Below are 17,219 nucleotides of genomic sequence, written 5' to 3'. Positions count from 1 at the left end.
GACTGTGTTTTTATTTGTGTGTGTATGTTTTATCATTTAACCCTCAAAATGTGTCTGGACTTTTTTGCTTATTGACAGAAAATGTCCTTTGAGTTCAGTGCATTTTTCCAGAATAACTTTCAATATCTGGCAGTTATTTACTGCATGTAAAAAAAATTGTGTATTAGCAATTTAAAATTTAAAAAACAGTGTAGCTGTACATAAAAGCAAGAACCACAGACAGAGGCCGAGTCACCCCACGCCCAGGCAGATCGCAGAGGTCCAGAGCACCCCCCCCCCACCCCCCAGAGTCCACCACAGCCACCCCCACTTCCCACCCCAAGGAGGGATGGATGAAGGTCCACGCAGGCCCCTTGGAGACAGGGACAGGTGTCGTCTGCTCTCGGGCCACCATAGCTGCCCCCACCCAGACCCAAAAATTAGTCACCCAAACCTGTTTCAAATTTAAGTCAACTATTACTATTACTACTACTAAGTTTGTTAACAGGTGGAGATCAACTTGCATTTTTCAAACTTATTTTTGCCACAACTTGTTTGACATTGAGAGAAAACATTCATTCAACCGGAGGTTTAAGTAGCATTGAAGGTCAAGAACCATATTGGGTCGTTTGACTTGGAGTCATTTGATTTGTCATTTTTACAGTCAAACTCATAAAACTCCACTTCAGGTTTGACTTCATACTCATTCCGAACAAAATGCCCCCATGTGTTTAAACCTTATTAAGTGTTTTGTGACTGTAGTGATTTTGTACAATTTCTGTTGTACTTACAACAGAAAACCGAATCCAGTCCAGCCCAATTCCGCCATGTATCCGGTCCAGGTTTTGCAGGAGAGGGAAGCCTACAGACGATAAGAAAGAGTCAGAAAAAAACCCGTAAACCAGCAAATGAGAGCGTATTCTTACCGATAAGTTGACAACTGTTGTCAGTGGTGAAACACATAAAGTAGATACTAAATAATTTTAAGTAAAACTTAAGTTACCTCTGCTCTGCTGCACTGACGGAGTCAACGCGGAGGTAGCTTTAGTAAGGAAGTTGAATATTGGCGCGCGCGCATGTGTCAACCAATCAGAAAGATGGAATTGTGTGAACGCGGGAATTGTTAGGGGCGGGGCTTGTTATTGATACCCAATGAAAAAACAAAGCTGGGCGGGCAGCCGTTTTTAACTTAACTTTATTACAAACTGTCAAGAAACACTGACAAAGGAAGAACGACACTTCCACAAATACTGACGGAGTATCCAATCTACGACGCCATGCCCGTTTAAGCCGTTAGTTTACGTTCGAAACTTTTAATTAGCTGGAATCTGTGCTTGTGAAGTCATCACTTCATATCAGGTACAATCCGATGCCTGTAGATCTTCGGTGCTCACCGTTAGCTTGTCCTCGATAGTTTTAGCATCCTGGGGGCACAACAGCTATCCACCATCTTCACTTTGAATGAAAACAAAACAGCGAAGAGACCGAGAGTTGCCCGACATATTGCACAGTATATATACAAATACATCTAGGGATTAAAAAAAAAAAAGTGTGGCTTCCTGCCAAAATGGCATCGTTTTGGTTCAGAGTGTTGCATGACATCAGTCACCTGGAGTTGTGAAAACATCAGTACAGAAAATCCTGGTCATCCCAGTCATACCTCACGTTTTCAAGTTGAAACAATGGCTCGAGTACACCTGCAGGAAGCAGTATATCCCAGGGAAAACAGGTGATGCGTTCAATAATAAACCACTCATTCTGTGACAACGGATTTACTTAAAAAGTTTATTTATCCCTTTTGAAAACTTCTACCAATCCCCCAGTACTAAAACTTTACCAAGCATCGTATTCTTCATGAGTATAACGTAAGATACACTTTATTATTAATAATAACAACTTTGGCAGAAACACAACAGGCTGAACTCTGTACAAAAGTAAAGCAAAAACACACATTAAGTGTCCACAAAAAAACCCAAAAACAATATAATGGTTTCACTCAGTTTCACTGAGAAAACTGATTTTCTAAGAGGGAAACTGGAGTGTTTGTCAGCGCAGTGTTCAGGTTCCAGTGTTGTAGTCGAGTCACTGACCCTCAAGTCCGAGTCGATTCTCCAGTCGAGTCGAGTCCTGATTACCTGAGTCATTGAGGATGAGTCCGAGTCCAGTTCATAGAAGGGATGAGCCAATAAGATACTCGGTATCAGAATCAGTGAAAGTCAAACTCTCTGGATCGGATATCAGAGAGAGAGGAAAAAGTAGATTAGGACAGCCGTTTGGACTGGTTTGAAGATAAAAGAAGAAAATTTGTTCAAATACAAAAGCAGCAGCATTTTAATAGTCTGTTTACTTTTGGAAGCAGAATATTAGTTTAACAGCTCAGGTGTTTTTTAATATTGTATCAGACTGGTATTATTATTGGTAAAAAGAAAAGTTGTGATATCAGTGTCATAAATGTCCCAGCTAGTTATTTTTACAATTGTTTTAAAAAAAAAAAACACTTTGCAGAAACACAAATGACACTAGAGTTTCTCTACCATGTACTACTGGAGTTGAATCTGCATAATGTTACCATGAACAGTATTAATGCAGCATTACATTGCTTATGACATTAGTCACCTTTTTTTGTGTGAGAATTTTCTGGTTTTCATCATTTCTGTCACAGTAAAGTGAATATTTTTGGTTTGTGATTTAATTTAATTTAAATTGAGACACAGAAAAGATTCTGTTGATGTATGAGAATAACAAAATATGTCCAAGTGTCTATTTTTGAGACAGACTGCAGTCAATTGTCAAGTCCAAGTCCATGTGAAGAGTCTGTGTCTCTGGACAAACGTGTGCAAACACCGACAGGAGTGTAAACTACGAAGGAGCAGCTGCTTTTTTTAATACGAGAGCCTGTTCTCTGCCGTCCACCCATCAACCGGATGGGTGGACCTGGAGGAAGTGATGCCCTGAGGTCACACAGGAAGAGGCACAAAGGAGAGTTTTCCGCTGAGGTTATTTTAGACACGGCTTTCATAAATGATGTCCTCTGTTCCTCTGTGTCTAGAGAAGAAAACAACTGTGCTGCAATATGAACCACTGCTTTGTTGCTCACACACCAGCTCAGATTCCTCTCCTAAAGAACTGACTTTGAGTCACAGAGGAAACACTTGGGCCGCTGTGTGGATATCGAGTGTTTTTCTCAGCCATGACATTCAGAGAACTGATAAATACGAGTACAGCACTGGAAACTGGACATAAAATCATTAACACGTTGTGCGTTTGACTCACCACTGGACAGCTATCAATCGAAGAGAGAAAAAAAAACAAAACAGCATAAGAATCATTAGTGAAATATGTTTGGAGACGATACAGAAATTGTGCGTGACATCACGGCAGCATCATTTCATTCAGAGGGAGACGGAGGGTGGACGGTGCTGCGGGATCACACGTCCTGGACATTCATGGCGTCCTGAGGCCAGCTGTACGTGTCCAGCGTGAAGGAGTCATAATCTGGACTATAGACGTGAGACAGCACAAACGCTTCCTTGTCTTGCGGCTCGGGATAAAGCGAGGCCACGTTGTTTTTGTATGCATAGTTGACAAGCTGATGGAGAGAAGGGAAAACACACGGTTTAAGTGCACTGTAAAACACACACACTGTACATTGTTAGGTCATACTTGTGACGTGCTTAAGAAAACTTCAGTGATTGTACGAAGTTACCTTCACGGCTATCTTTAAGGAGACCTCTCTGATGGTGCTCAGAGGAGGATAAAGTCTCCCCTGGGCCAGATGTTCCTCTGTTACCATGTCAGCAATTGCCTGAGAAAGACAGAAAAATAGAAAGTTCACAGGTTTTTCCTGAACATATGACTCATTGGGGAAGTTTTTGTCCTTCACTATGTAACTCTCTTATGACCATTATAATTATCAGGCCGCCTCATCTGGATTTGTTTGATTTTATGGCTGTAGAATTGTCACAAAAGGCAGTTATTCAACCCTCACAAACGTGTGGCGCGCTGGTCGTTCCACAGAAGTGCTGAGGTTCTACCGTAATGACAAGTATATGGGCGCAAAGCTCTATTTCTCTGCTTTCCGGTATCGTCCGTCCATCCATCCACCTTCTACCGCTTTATCCTCCGAATGCGGGTCACACGCGGTGTGCTGTGCCAATCTCAGCTGACATAGGGCGATCGCCATTCCATAGTTTTTGAATTTTCTAGATATCACAAAGTCACTGGGAGTTACGGTAATGAGAAGCATGCATGCCAAATCCTGTCGGCAACGTCAGGAGTGGTAACAGAATGTAAAACATGTGTTGTATTAAGACATAAAGATGAGCATGAGATGTCAGCAAGGATGAGGGAAACATATTAAATTGAAATATAGATGTCACTAATAATGACGGTACAACCTGTATATTTACAAAATACATGTTCATTTGGGGTTTTGGTCTCTCTTACACGTTATTGGTGTATATTGAACTTATATATAATGTTTTTACAGCAAAAATTAACCAAATAGGTTTAAATAAGTTGATAAAATTAAAACAGGTCATGGGTAGCTCTATGTTTTTTTGTGTATTTTATAAAAATCTGGCAACCATGCTACTACAATGTTTTGGATAGTAGTAACTGTTTAAAACACTGTAGGGCACTGTTGTACACATTTCTACATACTGAAATGGATTGAAATGAAGATCTAAGTGTTTACAAGAAGAGGGAGAACACTTTGTTTGATATTTACAGAACTGCTAACTAGACCAACTCTTGATATCATATTGTTGTGGGGGGAAAGTGTCATAAAATGTCTACTTTTAGACACTTTTGGACACAAGATCCAAAGGAGTATCTGAGATGCACTGCAACATCGCAGTCATGAATGAACAGCTACAGTAAAAGATCGAACCTCAGCAGTGGTGAGGAAGACGTCGTCAGATATGTGGCGGACGCCGCAGGCGATCACGCCCAGAGCGACTCCGGGAAACACGTAGGCGTTGTTTCCCTGTCCGGGGTAGAAGGTGCGTCCATCAGCCAGCGTCACCTTGTCGAACGGACTTCCACTGGCAAAGATGCCCCGACCCTGACCACAGAAGAAGAAGAAGAAGACAGTTTATTTACATGATACAGAGCTGGGGAATTTAAAGAAGCTAAAAAAACTTAAAAGATTAATTGTTGTGTCTTCTCAAGGTTTGCAAAGAACTAATCAATAGTTTTTATACATGTTATGGACCGAACATCTGATCAATTACATGAAAAAAAAGCATTAGTTGCAGCCACTGATTGTAATTTAACACATTTAACAGTTGAATATTTGATTGATGGAGCATTAACTGCATGCGATAACACCTAAATATAACTTTTCTACTCTAATGTAAGGATGAGAATTAAAATATGTGAATTATTTCTAACCTTTACAATTTTTTTTTTAAAAACATCATACAACTTGTGATAGAATATATTATGTGTACAGATCAACATGTAGGAACTTCTATAAAGATATTGGTGCATTCTGACAAAGAATTGTCATGACTTTACTGGAGTTCTGGTTCCTTATTGGAGAAAGTGGAAAAGTGATAACTATTGGAATATAATACCTTTTAGTGTCAAATTTCCTAATATATGTTATAAAAAAAAATCTGTCTATCCAATGAAATAAGGCTGTATTTGTGGATAAATGTTATAACTGCAATATCAAAAATGTATTACTAAAAGACAACAGTGAAAAATAACTGCAAAAGTGGATTTGAACATTTTGCATGATTGTAGGATGTGGATATTTCAAACATGTAAGTTTCTTTTTCGATGCTGAATCCTGTATCTGTGGATCAGTTACCTCTGTGAGCTGGTAGCACTCCTCGGCTGTGCACTCTGCTTTGCTGGTGGGATTACTGAGAGCAAAGATGATGGGCCTCTCGTTGAAGGAAGCCATGTCTTTGATTATCTTCTCAGTAAACGCTCCTCCGATAGCAGCCACGCCTTCGTGTTCGAGACACAGTTTCAGAGAGAGACAGAGAGAGAGATTAAATGTAACTCAACAATAAGTTAGGCGTGAACAGTGGTGCCATTTGTAGGATTCAGTCTTTATGGTTCAATTATTGCCATGTGCAAGTACTGTATCTGGTTTACAATCTTACAATTTTAAATTAGTTTTAAACCTGAACGTCAGAGGATGATCCAATAAACACAGATTAAGAATCTTAACATTGATCGTTCATGCATGTGGATGAATTTCAGGTCCATCTATAACTACTAAGGTCCAGTGTGTGATATTAAGAAGGGGTTCATTGACAGAAATTTAATATACTACCAATAAGCAGCTTACACCATCACTATAGCCAGTGCTAAGTGAAGTCCTGTGGTTAGAAGATTATTGTGTTAATTTCTTACCGTGAATTTAGCGATAGCAAAGGAGCCAAGAGAGAGAGAGAACTTGTGCTTTCCTGGCAACAATGTAACAGGTTAAAGGTTATTAGACGAAAAGACAGAACATTCAAATAAATTCCTCCGTTTCTTGAATGCATCTTGTTAGCTGCTCTTCTTAGCTCACCCTACTGTGTTCCCTTTAACTCTCTCTCATGTACTGGGAGTTTAGAATATTTGAATATATGACAAATAATCCAATCAAATAGTATTTTTGCCAAGAGAAACCAGCATACAAATAAAATAAGGTATGAACATCTGCAGTCTAACCATTACATTTCACTAATTCTTACACACTGGACCTTTAAATTAAATAAACCGAATGAATTAGTTGATTTACAGCAAATTACTAGGTTGTTACTGTGGTGAGAAAAAGCTGGACGGAAAAATATTTCACCTTTAACAGGTTTCTCTGTTTTCCCAAAACTGGATGAAAGAAACAATGTTGGTTATTTAAAAAAAAAAAGGGGGGGGGGGGATTTTAAATAAAGACAGGGAAAACAATAATGCTCTTTGAGGGCGATACTTCAGGATGTTCAGAGCTACGACGTCACACTTCATCCGGGGTAAACTCACCGATGATGGCGGTGGGTTTGATGGTTTGAACCACCTCCTCCAGGGTCTTCAGGTGCGGGTGATCGTGGGCAAACTCCTCCTTCTCATGATTCAGGTTGCCTCTTCCCTAATGTTTACAAAGAAAATAGTTGTTGTTTTTTTAGTTAAACCAAACTCCACATGATGCAGTTTGGGCATAAGATGAGACATAAGAAAGAAATTGATGATCACCCACCTTCACAATGAGGCCTTTTGAGTCCACCATCCAGATCCTCTTGGCAGCTTCCTCTTTGGATACCCCTTCTTTAGCCATGGCCATGATAAGCAGGTGTGCGATGCCCAGAGCAGCCTGGTCAGAGAAGAAAAGGTTAAAATACAGATGTTGGACATCTTTCCTTCTACATCACAGGCCGATCTTTAGTGCATGGTCTAAAGCGGTGATTCCCAAACACCGGGTGAGGACCCATGTGTGTATTGGTTTTCTCCAGATTCCTCCCACAGTCCAAAAGTCATTTTTAAAAGGTGGGTCTTCAATCAATCAATGGGGGAACAATGGTCTCAAGTGTGCACATTAGTGTTTGTCCAATTCCACTGTTGCTAGTTATGCAGAGTGAGGCACAAAGAGGGGTTGTTATTTAAAGTCTGAATTATTCATTGGCGTGTGTTTTGAGCCTAACATCAATTATGCCGAGCAGAGTCCCGGCTTTTAATTTCCTCTAAAAGCCGGGTTCAAGTGTATGTGGGGCATCGTTATTTAAACGCCGAATGCAAGTGGACAGATCTGCTAGTGTGAGAGGGGAAGGCATACGAGTAGATCATTACTAAACTAATCATCAACTATTTCAAATCAGTTTGAGTGTATTTTCAGCTTCCTAAATGTGTATAGCTTCTGCTCCATATAAGAAAGACATCTTTAAAACAGAATTATTTGGGTTTGTGGACAAAACAAGACATTTGAGAACATCAACAACATATTCTGACATTTTTTGGACTGAAAGATGACTTGATTTATCAGGGAAATAATCGACAGATTAATCAATTATGAAAATGATCATTAGTTCGGGTCCGGGGCAAAGTGGCTTTCTGCTGCATCAAGATAGCAATGAGCCAACCACACCTCATTTTAAGACCAACAGCTGCACACAATGACATGGACACAAGTGCATTTACAACATACACGACATGGTGTGAAAATGACAGCGGTGTCGCATGGAAACTGGCAACAACACGTGAGCTGCAGCGTGTAAGACAGAGAGTCTTCCTCCGACTTTGAATTTGAGACCCTGTTTACACGTGATATTGACATCTGGCATGAGTAATCTGATTACATGCAGACAACGCTAAGTAGTAAGTCTGAACTGATCTGTCCTCGGATCCAATCACCAAAAAAAAAAAAAATCACATTGGGAGGTGATTTAAGGACAATGTGTCCACATCCTTGCAAACCGTCTCCTCAGCTGACGCCTTGTGAACAGATATGACATCAGTGTGTAGGTGAGGACAGATCTTAAAGTCGTACTTAAAGATCGGCCAGATCAGGGCCTGAGGCTCAGTCTCATTTCTTACAGATCAAGGGAAGTTTTTTTTTTTGAATCATAACAAAACTTTTCTCACCTCACCGGCTCCCTGGAAAACAAAAGTGTGGTCTAACAGTTGGTTCTTGGTGATCTTTAAAGCAGCCAAGACCCCGGCAACAGCTACCGACGCTGTGCCTGAAAGAAGAAAAACAAACAAACACAAAAAACAACTGTAATTGTAGCAAATTGTATGAAAGTGGATGTTAAAATAATAAGGATAATTAAGTACAGAAAATAAGTCAATTTGAACATTTTGTCATGTTAAAGTCATTGTGTCTGAACATAATGATGTGATTATGCAGAGAGAAACAACTCCCTCTTCTGATTTGATGCTTACTAATAACAACTTAATAAATACGACTATATACTAGATCTTTTTGATTGCGAGTGCTCAGTACCTTGGATGTCGTCGTTGAAGGTGCAGTATTTGTGCCTGTACTTGTTGAGGATGCGAAAGGCGTTGCTGTTGGCGAAGTCCTCAAACTGGATCAGACAGTTCATCCCGTACCTGCGACAGAGACATTACAACAACAAGAAAGAGACAAAGAGAGGGAGAGGACATTACACCCATCTTTTCTTCCCTGCAGTGGCTCCTGATTAATGTCACATTTTATGATCATCTTTTAAGCACATTCTGGTCTTGACCCAAAACACCTTACGGACTAAGGGGGACTGGGATTAATCAGTCCAAACTCCCACCTGCCTGAGGAGCCTGACACACTCTGTTCCCTCTTTTAAATCCCTTTTTAAAAACATATTTTTAAAAGTGTCACTTTCTTATATTAACTGATACTTTTATTTGTTTTAAACAGTCTGTTGTCTTATATTGTCTCCCAGTCATTTATGCTGTGTTTTAACCACAGACCGTACATAAAAATCGATGATTTTCTTTTCTTTTTAAAACAATATTGAATAACCACCAGGGGGCGATCCTGCTGGTCCATTTGAATGGAAGAGTGAAGGGAGCTTCAACTTCTCACTTTCCTGAGGAGTTAATGGTCTCAATCAAAGGTTTTGGGTCTTCTTTCATAGAGTTTGATGTCAATTATGGACACATTTAGAGGAAAATTGATGATAAAGTACGGCATACGAGTGGAAAACAGTGTGAATGACACACAGCTATAAAGTGTCAACATGGAACCGGGCAATTGGTGATTCTGGAGGCTTCAAAATGGGAATTTCAGATTCTCACTCACTTGTCCGTCACTGCCTGCATGAACTCTTCGATAAGATCATCGTACTCTTTCCCCCGGATCCTCTTGTGCTTCAGGCCGATGTACAGCGGGTCATCGAGCAGCGCCTGGCCCAAAAATATTACGCTCAGTCAGTGAATCATTGAACGACAACTTTCCAATGAACTTTCATTTTTTGTTGTAATTATCAGTTAGTGATTATTAAGGTCTTATCTGCGCTCCTCTAAGCTCTCCAGATATGTAATCAGTGACGACTGATAAGAGGCCGATATGAAGCAGCTCATAAAAACAGCCTACCTGCAGCTCACCACACACTCACCTGGTTGTCAGTGCCGACGTCGAGCAGCACGGGGAGGCACTGCTGCGGCTGAACGCCGCCGCACGCTGTGTAGAGTGCCAGTTTCCCGACCGGAATCCCCATCCCATAGCTGCCGAGGTCTCCCAGACCGAGGATACGCTCACCGTCTGTCACCACGATGGCCTTCACAGACAGAAAACCACATAGATCAGCCTTGAAGCGATTCATTATTGACTTCACACAAACAGAGGGACGTACCTTAATGTCCTCTTCTGGCCAGGAGTTAAGCATAGTGGCAATGTGACCTTTGTCGTGGATGGTTATGAAGAGTCCACTGTAAAAACAGGATGAAATTTCTCATACATTGATACATGAAGAGAAGAACAAGGTTTAACTGCCCCCTGAGAACCCTCACCCACCGTGGTCTCCTGAAGGCGAGTCCGTACTGCTGACATGCCAACCCGACAGTCGGAGTGTAAACAATGGGCATGAACTTCTCGACGTCGGAGGTCAACAAGCGGTAGAAGAGCTTCTCGTTTCTGTCCTGCAGAGTCATCAGCAGGATGTACCTGAGATGGAAGCAGAGGAATCATATACATCACGCTGATACTTTCAGAAGCACTAACATGCACCTTTGTGTATGTTTCGCACTCTATCTCACTGTTCTGTCTGGAAACTGGAGTCAGAAAACCGCTTGCTCTCCCACACCAAACTCCATAGAGAAAATCTGCATTTTTAGCTCAGTAGATCAGCAGCTGCTGATCTACTGCTGCCTCGCTTGCACAGTTTGTGTCACTTGTGTTAATCTAAACAAAGATTAACACAACTTCAAATAACTAAATCGTAAAATAAATTTATTTGAAATTTCTGATGGAGTCAGCAGTGGATTTACAGCTTGTGTACTGTGATGTACAATCAGTCATTTTCTCTATGGACTTTGGTGTGGGAAGAGAAAGACTTACAAACATGCATTTCAACCTGGTAATGGCTGGAAACATATTCTGAAGACAGTGTAGATTAAAATGGGCATAGATTTTTAATCAGGTGAGCCTTTTGTTGTAGCTAAACTCTGTCCCCAGTAGAAGCCAGGTTGTCTAGCCCCAAGGCAGGTCCACAGAAACGTGGTACACGCCGCATGTGGAGTTAATAACCTTATTTATGCCCACACTTTAAAAAAAACCCTGAATTAACTCTTTAACATCTGCCACAAGCAGCAGTACAGTGAGACATCAGAGTGCGTGTGCGTGTGTTACTGTTGTCTCACTTGTCCAGAGGATTGACGCGTGTTTCATAGCTCTTCATGACACGCAGGACTTGCACGTCCTGGGACAGGAAGCAAGGGGGCAGCAGACCGTGGATGCCCAGTTGTAAACGCTCCTCCAGGGTGAATGCCATTCCCTGCAGGGTGGAAGTGGAGGAGCAGAGTTAAACCACACTGGGTTAACTCCACAAGTTACACACCACCGACCACGGTGACTCACATATTAAACATGAGAGGAAGTGGAAACATGACTCATCATAACCACACCCATTGGTTTTTCCAAACTTTTAGCCAAAATACAAATTACTTGCCCTTTTATGGGAACGCTGGGGAGTCAAAATGACTCTGTGTCCTTCAGTGTTCCAACTATGTAAAAAACTACTACTGCAACTTGTGATTAAAAAGCACTCAAATGAAGTTGATTGTGGTGAATGAAGGAAAATCATTAATATTTCACCAAAATTACCTTAAAATCCATATCAATGGCTTATTATGCCACAAGGGGGAGTCTGTATCTTTCCAGTCATTCCAGGACATCATAGTCATAACTATTCTTCTTTTTCACTCCAAGATGTGCACTAGAAACACACAAATCCTGTTTCTGTGATGCAAAAAAACTAGTTTGTCTCTTACAAAAATGTAAGTTAAAGTGATTTTAGTGTGTTTTAGAGTCATTTAAAGAGTTGAAGATAAGCAGCATATGAAAATATGAAAAGTTTAATGTCATAATAATTATTTACTGTACCACGCTACATGGGTTACACATCCAATCAAAACTGCTCCCAAAAACAATGGAAGTTGAGTTTTTTGGAACACAACAAACGTTTTTTCGTGACATTACAACATTTTTGTAGCAAAGTTAACGTCTTCTGGAAGACAGTGGAGTACAGAGAGGAGGCTCCACCCTTTTTAATTTACGCAAAGTACATATTTGTAGTATTTTTATTATTATTGCCATAATATCTTGAATCCCAATTCTTTCTGAAGCGAGATTATCATGAGGTGAAATCTTCATATTGTACCATGCTAGGTTCAGTGTGTAGAGGAGAGAATAACATGAGTGAGCTGTGAAGAGATCAGAGGAGAGTGTGAGGTTTCCTCTATTTATTCTGCCCAATAGCGTGGGAGCCTGAACTCCCTCCCCAGACAGCTCGACTTCTCCTCCCTCCTCCACTGCTTCATCACTCTTTCCATTTTCCCTCTGTATTCCTGCACATGTGAGGAAACACTGACCTACATGAGAGAAACTACCCCTTACAAGGTCTACAGTTTGTTTTATTTTATTTCATGTACTCTCTGAACTCTGGTAAATGATTCATTCTGATAGACTCCCGTGTGAAACGTGACACAACGTTTGATATTTGGTTACCAACACTATACACGGCGTACAAACTAATTGATTGTATGGTAGCCCACGAGGTACACACTTCTCCATTGAAGAGCATTTGACGATACTGGCCAGGTTTAAGTCGCAAGAGCAGCAGCATTCACTGACGGCTGTGAGCAAAGCCCTGCACCCCATAAAGAGATACTGTAAATACCAAACATAGGGGACGGAGTTCACATGGAGGACAATTTAAAAATAAACGTTCAGTTGTTTATCTTCTCTATGCTGATAGTTGGTTTATTTTGCATCTTTTTGTAGTTATTTGTAGTTGTTTTACATCCTGTTCAAAGTCATAGTATATCTCGCTTTAGTTTAATGTTTTATAATCCATACAGGATTTAGATATAGAGTATTTATTATGTTTTTGTCTGTAAAAAAGTGTATTTTGTGTATTTTTAAAACTCATCCTCCACATAAACCCCCCTCTCGCTCATGTGTGTTTGATATTTCCAGTATACAGTTGGGTTGACTTTTATTAACATTTTATGTGCTTCTTTGTAGTTAGTTATGGAGCAAGAAATAATGACTTCATACAGCGGCTCTGCCCCAAGTGATTTGGCCAAAAATACTATTTTCCTCAATAATATCCATAAAATCAATTGGAATTGTTGATAATCATACGAAATGTCAGTGAACTTGAGGTTGTTTTTTTGGTTCCTGACTGAAAGTTTAGGCAAAAACAACTCACAAATTTGACGTAAAACATTCAAAGCAAATGGTGTTTGCACAATGCATTTTACATTACATTAATTAGTTGTTTTTTTCACACAGCCAGACTCAGGGCTGTGTGAGCACTAATCCAAACATAATCCAGACAACTAAAACAGATCACTAAAGGCACAGACAGAAAGTATTAAGATAAACCTATTAGAAAGAACAAGTTAAGAAGAACAATTAAGGTGACACTTAACAACCCAGCAGCTGTAAAGAAGGCAGTGGGGGACAAAGAGGACAAAAGGAGGATACATTTGACCTTTGTAATTAGTCACATTCAAACCTTATCATGAACAACTGATTTTACAACAACAGAACAGGTCTAGATATTAATACACACCCAAATACAAAGGCAGATTCACTTTTATGATTCTGAGTGACTGGAAACAGTTAGCACAGTTATGTCTCCACAGAACCATGAGGAGATGTGGAAGTGTGTTTGTCCATAAATAATAAAACAAGTGGGTCAATGAAACAGAGGTAACGCCATCACACACACGAGGTGTGGAAAAAGAATAAAAATCCAGCTCAAAGCATGTCCAAATGTGCAAAACTTAAATTATTTCATGTGAGCCAACACCGACAACTTTCTGTCTGCATAACTTCCCTAACTTGAAGATGACCTGCGAGTGAGGACACAACTGCTGACTGGGCATGAGCGGAGGAAGGAACTGTGTCCAACCTCCTATCAGCTGCAATCACAGCAATAAACTCAGCTGAAGCTTTGATATCTGTCCTCACGTCCGCACAGAACAGGCAGTAAAAAAAAAACAGCAACTTGCAAGCGAATAACTCGGTGGATGACTTTAGACATTCGGGTGCTGACGGTGCAACTGGAGGAACATTTTGTGTCTCTAACTGTCCAGAAAGGTCCAGTGATTGCAAAATAGTGCTACTGTGATTTGGAGACAATGACGTGGAGTAATAATTCACATTAAATCTATATTTCGGTGTTACTGGAGCAGAAAAAGACAATCTACACAAGATTGTCAGTTCAAGCCACTCAGTTATCTCATTTTAGATACGTGCTTTACCACATCCAAGTGAATCTCCTGTGCTGAATAAATGTGGCACTTGCTTTTAAAACGGTTTTCATTGTGGTCATACAGGATCTCCAACCATCATAGTGCAGACTATGTGGGACAGACCTCGTGTTTTCCCAGTAGACACAGTCACATGAACGCAGTGGAGAGACACAAGTTTCCCAAAGCACAAGATATGATTCTGAGTTGCCTTAAGCTACACATTTGCACATTTATTTTAAATATACTGTATGCTTGACCTATTTTTTGACTACATGATTAAAAAACAAATACATTTATGTTAGAAAAGCCCTGTTCCCACCAAGTGACTGTCTGTGACATCCCACTATTTTGAACCTTTCTGTGGGGGAACAGTGATCCAGCAACTAAAGGGTAGAGCCAGGGATGGAATGAGGAAAACACAAAATGTACACTGATTATTGTAAGCATGCGGCAGTGTTTACTGTGCTGCATTCCTCTTCTTCTTTGTCTAATTTATTGGCGAGCCACACTGAGGTATGATGTCATACTATTTCCATAACCAGTGCAGCCATCAACACCCAGCCTACACAGCCCGAGGTGAGAACACAAGCCAGATCTTGGTTTACTGTTCCAAGCTATGTCATGACGAGCGGATCTGTGCTGTACCACTTAGATGAAACGCAGTTTTATGTTAGCAAAAATGTTAGAAAATGTAATTTTACAAAAAAACATGTTAGTAACATAACAGAAATTCATGACTTCAGGAGTACTGGGGGCGGAGCTTCAAACAGGTTACCAACAGGAGTGATGATTATGATGCAGGCTCCACCTTTTGGCAGGTAAAACTATAGCACTATGACTATATGGCACTAATAAACTAAACACGTGAAATACTATATACTTTTCCTGACAATGGTAATTCACAATAATTGCAATTATTCGATCATCAACCAATTACTAAATTAATCGTCAACAAAGAAATTATTAAAACTGAATCATTTTGGTTAGTGGAGAAAATACATTCATATTCCAGGTTTGGTAATCACCGATCAAACAATCGGCCAATTAACCGCCCTAACGGCGATGCACGATAAAAATCGTATATCCCTTCCCTGATAGAGATATTACCTTATTGAGCTGTGGGTTTCTAGTGATGTCATAGCCTCGTTTCTTAGTGCTGACGGTGCCCTTGCTGCCCTTCCCGTTGTGGCAGACCCGCACAGCCTGGAAAGAGGCTCTGTCCGCCGGCAGGATCCCTGTAGTGTGACCCGGTGACCCGGCGAAGATCCTCAGCCCGCTAGCCGACGCCGTGCGCCTGCACAGAGAAAGCGCAGCTTTGCCTGGAAGGGAGTTCATGCTGCCTGTGGGCAAACACAAACCAAATAACACAACACATTCAGAGTCAAAACCTTCACCTAATAACGTTATAACTCACTTTTAGTTGAATAAAACGACACAGGTGGGTTTGAAAACAACCCGCTTTAGGTGTTAGCTTAAGAAGAAGCTGAGTCACAGCCTCAAATAACAGGTGTAATTATAATGAAGATGCAAAACAGCAAAAACCGTAATAATGTAGAAATTATTGAGCTGTTGAGGTTAAACCACCAGCCGAAGTGTTCAATGACCCGCAATGAAACACCGCGGTGAGCGCCTGCATGCACACAGCTCAACTTGTGTTGACAATCCGCGGGTTAATTTAAAATAAGCGTTTTTATTAAGGAGCAACCGGGGCTAACGCTAGCTAGCCGGCAGCTAACAGCGGTGATGTGTTCGTACCTGGAAACGATGTGAAGAAGCTGCTGCGAAGCTCCTGGTTTAAGTTTTCATACAGGAGGAGGTTATCTCCTTCTATCGCCGGTGTTATCAGTGGATGAAGCAGTTGCTAATCCAGTAACCTGTGACATTGACAGTTTCACTTCCCCCGGTCAGTGCTGCGGGTCAGACCGCCTCTCAAAGAAACGCAGCCGCCAATCAGACAGCAGCGCGGCGGGGCAGGGCAGGGCTGGGCTGGGCTGGGGCTGGTGCTGGGGCTGGTGCTGGGGCTGAGGCAGGGAGGAGGAGGAGGCACAACCCCCACCACCACCCTGTATTTAACGGTAAACACACCAAGCCCCAGCTTACACATATCAAATAACCAAAAAATTAACAACTTACCGTGCAGCTAACCCCAACTCAAACCCTTTATTCATGAAATAAACTGTAACATAAATAGGAAAATGTAATACTATTTTTGTCATTATCCAAGTTTCATGGAGTAATTTTGGTTTTCTTACTCCCACATGAGAAAAAAACTGCACATTTTTAGTCTTTTAGTCTTCACTTAGTCTTGAACTGTACACACACACACACTCACATAAACACTGAGACTGACTGAAACAAGCTGTACATGTACTTTACATGTATGGCCTGTGGCTCCCCCTGCTGGACAGAGCATGTCATAACAGTTTGGAACAACTCTCAGTAGAATGTGGTACAAAACAACTTCTACTTTCTGACTTGTTAATGTTAATATTTGATTACAAATTAATTTTGTCAATCGATTCACCAGTTTTAGTGTTTTTTTTAAGAATTAAAACAAGTTTTCAGCTTCTTAAACGTGAATATTTTCTAGTTTCCTTGCTCCTCAGACAATTTCCATTTCCTGTTTTCTCCTCTCTGGTTTTGCCTTAAAGTGTTAAAAGTAATTAAATATTATGACACAGCACAAACAATGATGTATCAGACGATGAGGACATTGATTTAGACACGTGTCATGGCTCCTAAATTTAGTAGTGTTTCGAGTTTAAGGACTGTTGAAGTTGATGCAAGTTCTCTTTTTCTCTCTTGCTCATGTCAGAACCATTAGA

The 17,219-nt window shown here is 40.7% G+C and overlaps 1 protein-coding gene across 1 annotated transcript; it reads right to left on the bottom strand.

Moving 5' to 3' along the window:
* Positions 1 to 1,750: 1,750 nt before the first annotated feature.
* Positions 1,751 to 16,360, bottom strand: me3 (malic enzyme 3, NADP(+)-dependent, mitochondrial). The gene is made up of 15 exons (XM_058622830.1): positions 16,150 to 16,360; positions 15,502 to 15,734; positions 11,272 to 11,405; positions 10,427 to 10,576; positions 10,266 to 10,341; positions 10,029 to 10,190; positions 9,713 to 9,816; positions 8,915 to 9,024; positions 8,554 to 8,651; positions 7,175 to 7,288; positions 6,961 to 7,066; positions 5,798 to 5,940; positions 4,871 to 5,044; positions 3,686 to 3,784; positions 1,751 to 3,568 (listed from the first exon to the last, which is right to left on the bottom strand). Exons 2-15 carry the CDS (start codon positions 15,727 to 15,729, stop codon positions 3,407 to 3,409), a joined length of 1,860 nt encoding a protein of 619 aa, XP_058478813.1. The 5' UTR covers positions 15,730 to 15,734; positions 16,150 to 16,360; the 3' UTR covers positions 1,751 to 3,406.
* Positions 16,361 to 17,219: the final 859 nt, after the last annotated feature.

This window comes from Solea solea, chromosome 2 (assembly GCF_958295425.1).
Source record: "Solea solea chromosome 2, fSolSol10.1, whole genome shotgun sequence".
Classification (NCBI taxonomy): Eukaryota; Metazoa; Chordata; class Actinopteri; order Pleuronectiformes; family Soleidae; genus Solea; species Solea solea.
This window is presented reverse-complemented; position numbering and strand designations above follow the sequence as displayed.

Excerpts from the sequence above, each read along its gene's own strand:
- me3 (XM_058622830.1), bottom strand. The coding sequence starts at position 15,729 with ATGAACTCCCTTCCAGGCAAAGCTGCGCTTTCTCTGTGCAGGCGCACG. Across the intron at positions 7,067-7,174 it reads CAAAAGGCCTCATTGTGAAG|GGAAGAGGCAACCTGAATCA; the intron begins GTGGGTGATCAT and ends TGTAAACATTAG. Across the intron at positions 5,045-5,797 it reads AGTGCTACCAGCTCACAGAG|GGTCGGGGCATCTTTGCCAG; the intron begins GTAACTGATCCA and ends TTCTGTGGTCAG.